The sequence below is a fragment of the Coregonus lavaretus genome (genome assembly GCF_964263955.1).
Source record: "Coregonus lavaretus genome assembly, chromosome: 37".
Lineage (NCBI taxonomy): Eukaryota > Metazoa > Chordata > Actinopteri > Salmoniformes > Salmonidae > Coregonus > Coregonus lavaretus.
The window spans coordinates 21,419,819-21,431,988 of NC_140024.1; the positions used below are offsets into that span (position 1 = coordinate 21,419,819).

At 45.4% G+C, this 12,170-nt stretch overlaps 1 protein-coding gene across 2 annotated transcripts; it reads left to right on the forward strand.

The window, feature by feature from the left end:
* Positions 1-1,748: 1,748 nt before the first annotated feature.
* On the forward strand, positions 1,749-10,873 carry LOC311111151 (nucleotide-binding oligomerization domain-containing protein 2-like; the record flags this gene model as incomplete). Of its 2 annotated transcripts, XM_084153840.1 has the most annotated exons (13): positions 1,749-2,025; positions 2,581-2,880; positions 5,491-5,742; positions 5,964-6,084; positions 6,250-6,854; positions 6,964-8,153; positions 8,290-8,373; positions 8,517-8,600; positions 8,710-8,793; positions 8,907-8,990; positions 9,139-9,219; positions 9,378-9,461; positions 9,685-10,873. In XM_084153840.1, the coding sequence occupies 12 exons, from the start codon at positions 2,632-2,634 to the stop codon at positions 9,755-9,757; spliced, it is 2,991 nt and encodes a 996-aa protein (XP_084009966.1). In that variant the 3' UTR covers positions 9,758-10,873. The 2 variants fall into 2 exon arrangements, with proteins under 2 accessions (XP_084009966.1, XP_084009965.1); XM_084153839.1 differs by lacking the exon at positions 1,749-2,025 and having other exon boundaries at positions 2,536-2,880.
* Positions 10,874-12,170: the final 1,297 nt, after the last annotated feature.

Sequence of the window (12,170 nt, forward strand, 5' to 3'; positions counted from 1 at the left end):
ACCTTCCATGTAACCTCAGTAAACTTCCTCGGTTTCGTACTGACACCTGGAGGGGTCAGCATGGATGAGAACAAAGTCACCGCCGTCAGTAACTGGCCCAAACCCACCACCGTTAAGGAACTCCAATGTTTCATTGGGTTCTCCAACTTCTATCGCCCGTTCATTCGGGACTTCAGTTGTACTGCCGCTCCCTTCACTGCCCTTACCAGCCAAAAGACCCGGACCCTTCAATGGACTGATACCGCCCTGACTGCTTTCAACAACTTGAAACGCCTCTTCACCTCAGCTCCTATCCTTCGCCAACCTGATCCGACCCTTCCTTTCACCCTGGAGGTGGATGCCTCCGAAGTAGGAGTAGGAGCCATGCTCTCTCAGCGGGTTGGAACACCTCCCAAATCACATCCCTGTTTCTTCTTCTCCAGGAAGTTATCAGACGCTGAGAGGAATTACGATGTGGGGAACAGAGAACTCCTCACCATCAAGCTGGCCCTCGAGGAGTGGCGCCACTGGTTGGAGGGCGCACAACATCCCTTTCTCATCCTAACAGATCATCGTAATCTGGAATATATCAGAGGGGCCAATAGGTTAAACTCCAGACAAGCCCGCTGGGCTCTCTTCTTCACATGCTTCCATTTTCAAGTTACTTACATCCCTGGAAAGAAAAACGTAAAAGCTGATGCTCTCTTCCGCCAGTTTGTCCTTCCGACCAGTAACTCAGACCCTACACCCATTCTTCATTCCTCTTGCATTATGGGACCGGTACAGTGGGAGGTTCACTCTGCAATACAAGAAGCCCTAACCTCAGACCCGGCTCCTCCTGAGACACCAGCTGGGAAGAGTTACGTACCAGCAGCTATTAGACCCCCAACTGATGCAATGGTGTCACACGTCCGGGCATTACACGAACCACCGAACTTCTAGCCCGTAAATTCTGGTGGTCCTCACTGGCATCCGACGTAAAGGATTACGTACTCTCCTGTCCAGGCTGCGCCCAAACCAAAAGCCCTCGTCATCTCCCTTCCGGTAAGCTTCAACCTTTGCTAATCCCTCACAGACCCTGGTCCCACATAGCTGTTGACTTCATCACAGACCTTCCTGAATCCTGTGGTAACACCACCATCCTACAGTGTATAGTTTGATTTAAAGCTTGCTTCTTTAATTTGAATATTTGTGACTGACACCCCCGTAGATCAGCAGTGAACACCTTTTCAGTATGCCACCGGGTTGTTGTGGAGGGGCACGCTCCTTGGTAAGTGCTGTATAAATGCAAATAAATAAAACATGAACACAAATCATGCCAGGCATTCACTACCAAAGCAAGTGAAATCACCGCAACACTTAAAGAGCTGAAGTCAGTTTCAGAATGGGTCGCAAGAAATAAGTTAGTCCTAAATATTTATAAACCTAAAAGCATTGTATTTTGGACAAATCCTTCACTAAACTCCAAACCACAACTAAATCTAAAAATACCCCAATGGTTATAATTATTATAATAGCATACATATTATTGGACTCCTATTAGGCTATAGGCAACCCACTCTATCATTGCCACATTGATACTAAATTGACCAGATAAACTAGTCCTCATTGTTATGCCTCTGTCAGAAACAGAGGTTTACTGTTTGTATTACTGTTAACTGAGATCTATTTGAAGGGACATTAATAATTGGAATAAAGTATGTTAAACGTTTTATTGACATGTCACTTTCACTTTCATTTTAGATAAAAGGCTACAGGCACATGTCGTTTCTCATAATTCAATAGCTCTCAATAATCCAATACTTTTAGAGAACTTGCAAATGCTTCACGTTGAAATAATAACTGAACATGTTTATAGATTCGTTATTAAATGGTTTATGAAAAAGCAAAAATGTACAGCTGTCAATCTAGCTATTTGTGGAATGAGGAAGAGCGACAGGGGTTGACCGATTCCGCCTGTAGCATTTGCGTGGACCATCCTGTTTCGCAGGACTCGAGTTGACAGATGATGATCTCGAAGAAATCAGACAAATCTCCCGCTGAAACGTAAGTTACAATTTTATCCATGGTGTATTCAGCATAACGTGTTTACTTTTACAGATTCAAAGTTGTATGCAGGTGTCACAGTTACCTTTTGAGGCTTATCGAGACGTTTTGGATTCACCTGTTTCTCACATGCTCTCTATGCAAAATTCAGTGTATGACAATTATACAATCACAACCCTTAGCTATCTCTTTGCCTTGTCTAAACTTGTTTTACTTCATCAGGTTTATATAGACTCACTTTGCACAAAAGGTTCAATACTGATTTTTTTTTTACATACTAAATATGTTGTATTTTTCCAGGTCAATTGTATTGAAATTTGTGATAAACTTTGGATTGTATTCATACATTTCCCTTTTTATGTGATGAATTGACTTTTATTCCTTGACATCCCTGAGGAAATGAGAGTAAACCATGTGAGTGTGGCATGATGTGGTGTCAGACTTGGATCTGTGCCAGTGCATTTTCAGACTTGTTTTGCCCTAACAAAACATGTATCAACCCCGACAAAAATGTCCATTAATCCACATAATAATTCACATTTCCTGTTGCTGCAGGATTATTTTCCTACTGTAGCAAATTGGCTCAAATTAAGATCCTACAACTGTATGAGTGCCCGGCAGCTGGTCCTGAGGCAGAGAGCGGAGCTGCTGCATGCCCTGTGCTGTGGTGGCTCTTCTGAGGGTCTGGACAGTGTATTGGACATACTCCTGTCCTGGGGCATGCTGTTCTGGGAGGACTACCAGAATGTACGGGTACCAGGCCGGGCTTTGTGTGCCAACACCAGGGAGCTACTAGATCTGGTGTACACCAAGGGAGATGAAGCCTGTCGGCTGCTCCTGGCTGCTTTCAAACAGGTAAGATACAGTGATGGAAAAACGTATTTGATCCCCTGCTGATTTTGTACATTTGCCCACTGACAAAGAAATGATCAGTCTATAATTTTAATGGTAGGTTTATTTGAACAGTGAGAGACAGAATAACAACAACAAAAATCCAGAAAAACGCATGTAAAATGTTTTATAAATTGATTTGCATTTTAATGAGGGAAATAAGTATTTGACCCCCTCTCAATCAGAATGATTTCTGGCTCCCAGGTGTCTTTTATACAGGTAACGAGCTGAGATTAGGAGCACACTCTTAAAGGGAGTGCTCCTAATCTCAGTTTGTTACCTGTATAAAAGACACCTGTCCACAGAAGCAATCAATCAATCATATTCCAAACTCTCCACCATGGCCAAGACCAAAGAGCTCTCCAAGGATGTCAGGGACAAGATTGTAGACCTACACAAGGCTGGAATGGGCTACAAGACCATTGCCAAGCAGCTTGGTGAGAAGGTGACAACAGTTGGTGCGATTATTCGCAAATGGAAGAAACACAAAATAACTGTCAATCTCCCTCGGCCTGGGGCTCCATGCAAGATCACACCTTGTGGAGTTGCAATGATCATGATAACGGTGAGGAATCAGCCCAGAACTACACGGGAGGATCTTGTCAATGATCTCAAGGCAGCTGGGACCATAGTCACCAAGAAAACAATTGGTAACACACTACGCCGTGAAGGACTGAAATCCCGCAGTGCCCGCAAGGTCCACCTGCTCAAGAAAGCACATATACAGGGCCGTCTGAAGTTTGCCAATGAACATCTCAATGATTCAGTGGAGAACTGGGTGAAAGTGTTGTGGTCAGATGAGACCAAAATCGAGCTCTTTGGCAACAACTCAACTCGCCGTGTTTGGAGGAGGAGGAATGCTGCCTATGACCCCAAGAACACCATCCCCACCGTCAAACATGGAGGTGGAAACATTATGCTTTGGGGGTGTTTTTCTGCTAAGGGGACAGGACAACTTCACCGCATCAAAGGGACGATGGACGGGGCCATGTACCGTCAAATCTTGGGTGAGAATCGCCTTCCCTCAGCCAGGGCAATGAAAATGGGTCGTGGATGGGTATTCCAGCATGACAATGACCCAAAACACACGGCCAAGGCAACAAAGGAGTGGCTCGAGAAGAAGCACATTAAGGTCCTGGAGTGGCCTAGCCAGTCTCCAGACCTTAATCCCATAGAAAATCTGTGGAGGGAGCTGAAGGTTCGAGTTGCCAAACGTCAGCCTCGAAACCTTAATGACTTGGAGAAGATCTGCAAAGAGGAGTGGAACAAAATCCCTCCTGAGATGTGTGCAAACCTGGTGGCCAACTACAAGAAACGTCTGACCTCTGTGATTGCCAACAAGGGTTTTGCCACCAAGTACTAAGTCATGTTTTGGAGAGGGGTCAAATACTTATTTCCCTCATTAAAATGCAAATCAATTTATAACATTTTTGACATGCGTTTTTCTGGATTTTTTTGTTGTTATTCTGTCTCTCACTGTTCAAATAAACCTACCATTAAAATTATACTGATCATGTCTGTCAGTGGACAAACATACAAAATCAGCAGGGGATCAAAAACTTTTTCCCCTCACTGTATGTAGGCACAGCTCTTACATTTTTACATTTTAGTCATTTAGCAGACGCTCTTATCCAGAGCGACTTACAAATTGGTGCATTCAACTTAGGATAGCCAGTGGGGGTGGGGGAGGGGGGGGTAGAAGGATTACTCTTCACAGGTGATGCTGTTCTAAAGGATGCATGAGCATGTTTTGAACTGACTCATTACTGATGTATGTACAAAACATTAGGAACACCTTCCTAATATTGAGTTGCACCCCCTTTTGCCCTCAGAACAGCATCAATTCGTTGGGGCATGGACTCTACAAGGTGTCGAAAGCGTTCCACAGGGATGCTGGCCCATGTTGACTCCAATGCTTCCCACAGTCCTTTGGGTGGTGGACCATTCTTGATACACACGGGAAACTGTTGAGCGTGAAAAGCAGTGTTGCAGTTCTTGACACACTCAAACCGGTGCGCCTGGCACCTACTACCATACCCCGTTCAAAGGCACTTAAATCTTTTGTCTTGCCCATTCACCCTCTGAATGGCACACACATACCCAATCCATGTCTCTATTGTCTCAAGGCTTAAAAATACTTTTTTTACCTGCCTCCTCCCCTTCATCTACACTGATTTGAAGTGGATTTAACAAGTGGCATCAATAAGTGGGCGGCAGGTAGCTTAGTGGTTAAGAGCGTTGTGCCAGTAACCGAAAGGTCACTGGTTCTAATCCCCGAGCGACTAGGTGAAAAATCTGTCGATGTGCCCTTGAGCAAGGCACTTCACCCTACTTGCTCCTGTAAGTCGCTCTGGATAAGAGCGTCTGCTAAATGACTAAAATGTAAATAAGAGATCATAGCTTCACCTGGTCAGTCTATGTCATGGAAAGAGCAGGTGTTCTTAATAAATGTATATCTTGTCTTGTTAAAAAAGCCACTAGGCAAAAATGTTTAGATATACAAATCAAACAGTTGCCATGTCCCAAAGATACAGATCATTAAATTGTATTATTGTTTTTCTTGCTTTCAACCAGGTCCTCCCTGAGGCCCAAAGAGCTGGCCTCTCTTTTGGAAACGGTTGTACTGCCGATCTAGACGATACAAGAGAAGATACAAAAGAACTCCATGGTACAGCTATCCAGACCCTCCAGACAGACAGGCCTGGTCTGGTGAGGAAGCTAAGGGACCGTATTGAAGGAGCTCTGGAGGTCCTGCTGGATACTGGCAGCTTTACGCCATCTGATTGCGATGAAGTGCAGCTACCTGTGTACACCCCCTCACAACAGGTAACCAACCGCACCCTGAGAGCAGTATAAGAGCTTTATTTAGCTCTACATGCCTGGTATGATGTAGAGTACAATGAATTACACAACTTCCCTGTCCCTCTTGGAATTAACTTTGAATCCAAACAGGTCATGCTGTCCTTAGACATTTATGTAATTAGACATGTTATTTAGGTTCAGATAGTAGGGGTGACTATGAATTAACTGACTTCTTTGTCATGTAGGCAAGACGTCTACTGGACCAGGTCAGATCGAAGGGGGAGCTTGCAGCAAAGGTCCTACTGCAATACTTTCAGCAAACAGAGGACCATCCTTCACCATCTAACCAAGAGGCTCCTTCCAAAGGTACTGTATTATATCACAAAGCACTAAAAGTCACACAGCTACTTGCAAGTCATTTGCATACAGCACTAACACATAGATGTTACACTAATACTTGTTAGATATTGTATCGTTTGCTATGATGTCCTGTTTATTTCAAATGTTCTTATTATTTGTGTGCTGCTGCAGAGTGCTTGTCCTATCAGAAGAAGCTGCGCAGCACTGTGTCGGCCCAGTCCCATTTCCTCAGCACATATGGAGGAACCAGCAGTCTGTCTCTAGAAGACATCTACACAGAGGGTCAGCTGGAGCTTGCCCAGGCTGGCAGTGAGGCCCAGCCCCAGACTGGTGCTCTGGGGCTGGAGGATGTGGTGGGCCTGGTGGGCACCCTGAACCAGGAGGCTGACACCGTGCTAGTCTCCGGGGAGGCAGGCAGTGGGAAGAGCACCCTTCTCCAGAGGTTGCACCTCCTCTGGGCCAGGGGGGAGGCTCTACATGACTTCTTCCTCCTCTTCCCCTTCAGCTGCCGCAGGCTGAGCTCGGAGCAGAGGGAGTTGTCTCTCAGAGAGCTGCTGTTCCTGCACTGCTGCTGGCCGGACGGGGACCAGGACCGAATCTTCCAGTTCATCCAGGACCATCCGCACCTCATCCTCTTCACCTTCGACGGCCTGGACGAGCTCAAGCAGAGCTTCTCGGACTCAGAGCAGAGGCACTGCTGCCCCACCCAGTGTGCCCCCATCCCCACCCTGCTCTTCAACCTGCTGCAGGGATCCCTCATGAAGGGGGTGAGGAAGGTATGTTTTTATGTGCAATGTATGTATTGTGAATGTGTCGACTGGGTAATGCATAGTGTTTATAGACAATTTTCCCCTCAGGGACAATAAAGTTCATCCTTATCCTAAGGTGGTGACCAGCCGGCCGGAGGCGGTGGGTCCCGCCCTGAAGAGGTACCTTCGCAAGGAAGTCCTCTTGAAAGGCTTCTCGCCTGGTGGGATCGACTGCTTCGTGAGGAAGCATCATCGCGACCCGACTATGGCCACGGCAGTCCTGGAGTCTCTACAAAGCAACACAGCTCTACTGGGCCTGTGTCACATCCCGGTTTTCTGCTGGATTGTGTCCAAGTGTTATAAGGAGCTGCTGGGCTTTGGAGAGGGAGACTGCAGTCCCCAGACCATCACAGATGTTTACCTCATGATCCTGCAGCACTTCTTCCAGCGCCGGGCCTTTCAGAGGAATCCCCTGGGGATAGGCTGGGTGCAAGAGCACCAGGATACGGCCCTGCATCTGGGGAAGCTAGCCATGGAGGGCCTGGGGGCCTCTTGTTACGTCTTCACAGGCACAGAGCTTCAGAAGTGTGGGGTGACCGAGGAAGATATCTGCATGGGGTTCCTCCTCCATAGTAAAGACCTCTCCTCCTCCACTAACTGCAAACACTATGAGTTCCTGCACGTTACCATGCAGTGCTTCTTTGCTGCTCTCTACATTGTCCTGAACAATAACTCGGACCGCTCCACCATCCCTAAGCTCTTTCTGCCCCAGGACAGGCAGCAACAGCCAGGCTTACACAGGGCTTGTCTGGGGCACTGCTTGACCCAGCAAAAAGGGGCCTTGAAGGTGGCCGCTACGGCAGCAAAGACCCCCAACCTCCAGATAACAGCCACCTTTGTGTCTGGGCTCTTGTCTCATCGCCACCGTAGCCTGCTGCTCCTCTCCTGCCCTGGGCCCACTCTGGACAGGAAGTCCAAGCAGGTGTTGACGTGCCTGTCCAAAGGCATGCAGAAGCACTTTAAATCCATCCCTCGGCCCGTGGAGGGGGAGAAGAAAAGCATGCACGCCATGCCAGGCTTCGTGTGGCTCATCAAGTGCATCCATGAGATGCAGGACAGCAGGATCGCCAGAGACACTATGGCTAAGCTAGAGGTAGAACACCTGAAGCTGACCTATTGTAACATAGGCCCTGTGGAGTGTACTGCACTGGCCTACGTGCTCCAACACCTTAGGAACCCTGTGGGGCTTCAGCTAGACTACAACTACGTAGGAGATGTTGGGGTGGAGCAGCTGCTGCCTTGCCTGCATGTCTGCCACTCTCTATAGTACGTATGGAAAGCTTTACCATTCTATTCACTATGACACTCACTATGGCATTATTTTAGCTTGTGCCAGTAACAAAACACACAGGACACTAAACTTAGGCCTAATAATAAGACTATTTTTATTTCACTCCCTCAGCCTGAGACACAATAACATATCAGATGAGGGAATCCGTAAATTGATTGAAAAAGGCATCCAGTGTGAGCGCTTTCAGAAGATTGCGTGAGTATGGCCAAATCTTCCACTGTCAGGTGACCTATAGCTAGGCTATGGTGGCTGTAAATGTTCTATATCAAATATGCAGATGTAAAAAAAAAAAAAACTGATGAATAACCTTCATTGATCTTGATTAATGTCTCTGAAAGGCTCTTCAACAACAAGCTAACTGATGCCTGCACAGAGTACTTCGCTCACCTCCTGAAGATGAAGCAGAATTTTCTCTCTCTAAGGTGAGGATATTTTTCAACTCTCAACTTATAAGATACTGTAAAATGTTACCTAACGCAGCAATAGCTAAATACCATATTCAGTCAAACTTTCTCTGACTTTGCATTGCAGGCTGGGAAACAATAACATCACAGCAGCAGGGGCAGGGCAACTGGCGGAGGGACTGAGGTTCAATCGGTCACTACAGTTCTTGGGGTAGGAAGCAGACTACCCTATCTCTCTGAGAATGCCAAAGTTGTTTTTATGCCTATCACAATGCTGTAATAATATATCTGGTTGACAATTTTAATCCTCTCTTCGTTTTTTAGGCTTTGGGGAAATAAAATAGGTGATAAAGGTGCGGAGGCCATTGCCAATGCTCTAAAGGACAGCCAAACCTTGGTGTGGCTCAGGTAATGTTAGACTGATGATAGGTTGAAACATGAACATTACTAACACATTCATACTATCATGGGCAACTATATGTCCAGACAGCCCTGTTATCATTAAAAATACTTCAAAGTAGGGATAAATCTTACTGTCAGATTTGTTTCATGGCAGCCTGGTAGACAATGGTGTTGGCAGTGCAGGAGCATGTGCCCTTGCCCCACTCATCAAGAACAGTACGCTAGAGGAGCTGTGGTGAGTATATTGATAGCACATCCTGAATACTGAAAAATACTTTGCAGCTACCCATGTTCCATTTTGCCTCAACTGACATTTTGAAAGTTGTGGTTGTGCTAAACATTTGTGATTGTGCTAAACACATCTTTCACTCTGCTCTCTCATGCCCTCCACAGGTTAACCAAAAACTGCATCACAAGATCAGGTGTGGAGTGTCTAATACTGGCTCTTGAAAGCAACACTAGTGTGAAGGCAGTGTGGTATGTTAACATTATGCTTTGATCATTAAGACAGTTTTATACTGGCTGAGAAATGTAATTTACGAAGTGTTACTTCCTATACATACATACATACAGTACAGTATGCTGTAGTCTCCTATGCCTCCCCATATCTCCCCATACATGTGAAGATGCATCGAGGGTGAAGATTGGATCTCTAATCTCTAAGAATTAAGAGTTAAGTGAATCATTGTTTTCTCTCTAGGTTGAGAGGTAATGAGCTCAGCCCAGAAGAGGTGGAGGAGATGACACAGCGAGAACCCCGGCTTACATTCTGATGATGCCAAAAGTGCGGCTCAACTATACTGGAGTATTATTGTTTATAGCCATGTCTGTTTGTAATGTATGTAACTTCTTTAGTAGCATTTCCCCTAAAATGGTAGTTGTGTTATTTATAGGTTATTATATGTTTTACATACATTATGGATCATGTTGGATGTGATGTTCTCTATGATGTAAACCATGTGGGCAAGCTTGTTTTATCCATTCACAATACGTAGCAACTTCTGACCTGCTCTGCTACTACAAGCAGCTTGTTTGGTAGCATTATTTTCATATTAGTCATTGTGATAAGTGACACCATGCTATATGCTACGGAACTGGTCTGACACTTGTTTTATGTAAGTACCATTGTGTGTGAGCTTATTGTTTCCGGCTAATCTATCAAATAACAGTCAGGTATTTGAACTGGTACATCAGCATTCTTATGTACCCTACCCTATTTTAAACTGACTGGCAGTGCCAGTATGTTTGATGACACGGGTTGATTCAGCGGTGACATGACTCTTATTTTATCAGTGAATCACTAACAGTGATTACATTAGTCCTATTGTGTCAGTGATCTACGGTGGGGATAGAAGGTCTTTTTACATTATGTCACCTTGCCTATTGAGAAATGTTAATGTAGGCTATTACATTTTAAAGATGCACTATGCAGAAACCGCCATTTGCTGGTTGCTAAAATTCTAATAGTTCGCTTAATTTCAGTTTATGTGACGAAACAAGCAAGTATAGTGAAGAGAATCCCCAAAAGTTACATGTTGCAGCTTTAATTCGAAGTAAAACAGCAATTCAGTGTACTATTAATTAAATATAATTTCTCCAAAATATAATATGGAAAATGTATCAATATTTGCACATCATTCTGCACTCATAACAAGTAATTTGCATGTCAACGCACATGCCTGGTTTGAATGACATTAATCTGTGTACACTGTACAAGTCACAGTATAGTAAATCCCAGACCTGTCAACAGCACTGTTAATGTGGGAGGCAATCAATTATGTATATAAACCCTGGACTGCTGATGCTTTGTATTGGCCATCGAGAGGCTTTGAAGCCACCGGTCGGCCATATTGGCACTCCTCAGTAAGAGCAGTTCTACAGTATTTCAATTAAACATTTCAAAGACAAAATTACATATATTTAAGTATTTTGTTGTTGTAGTGGTGACAGTAACATTAGTAATCTCTAAGGTGATACTTTAAGGAAAATGTTTTTTTATATATGTTTTATGTTTAGCTCACAATATAATTGAAAGTATGCTTTTTAAAAAAAAACTTTTTTTGTCATTTAGCAGACGCTCTTATCCAGAGCGACTTACAGGAGCAATTAGGGTTAAGTGCCTTGCTCAAGGGCACATCGACAGATTTTTCACCTAGTCGGCTCGGGGATTAGAACCAGCGAACTTTCGGTTACTGGCACTACGCTCTTAACCACTAAACTACCTGCCGCCCCATTAAGGTGTTTGTAATAGAATAAATGTGGCAAAAACTAATGTAGACATTAATAAAAGCAATTCTATAGCTTCCAAAATATTTTATACTTCTGATAACCAGGTGGCGAATCGCATCTCTGCATGTCTGGCAGACATATCAGTGTGGATGACGGATCACCACCTCAAGCTGAACCTCGGCAAGACGGAGCTGCTCTTCCTCCCGGGGAAGGACTGCCCGTTCCATGATCTCGCCATCACGGTTGACAACTCTGTTGTGTCCTCCTCCCAGAGTGCAAAGAGCCTTGGCGTGACCCTGGACAACACCCTGTCGTTCTCCGCTAACATCAAGGCAGTGACCCGATCCTGTAGGTTCATGCTCTACAACATTCGGAGAGTTCGACCCTGCCTTACACAGGAAGCGGCGCAGGTCCTAATCCAGGCACTTGTCATCTCCCGTCTGGATTACTGCAACTCGCTGTTGGTTGGGCTCCCTGCCTGTGCCATTAAACCCCTACAACTCATCCAGAATGCCGCAGCCCGTCTGGTGTTCAACCTTCCCAAGTTCTCTCACGTCACCCCGCTCCTCCGCACACTCCACTGGCTTCCAGTTGAAGCTCGCATCTGCTACAAGACCATGGTGCTTGCCTACGGAGCTGTGAGGGGAACGGCACCTCCGTACCTTCAGGCTCTGATCAGTCCCTACACCCAAACGAGGGCATTGCGTTCATCCACCTCTGGCCTGCTGGCCCCCCTACCTCTGCGGAAGCACAGTTCCCGCTCAGCCCAGTCAAAACTGTTCGCTGCTCTGGAACCCCAATGGTGGAACAAGCTCCCTCACGACACCAGGACAGCGGAGTCACTCACCACCTTCCGGAGACACTTGAAACCCCACCTCTTTAAGTAATACCTGGGATAGGATAAAGTAATCCTTCTACCCCCCCCCCTTACCCCCCCCCCAAAAAAAAAAAAACATT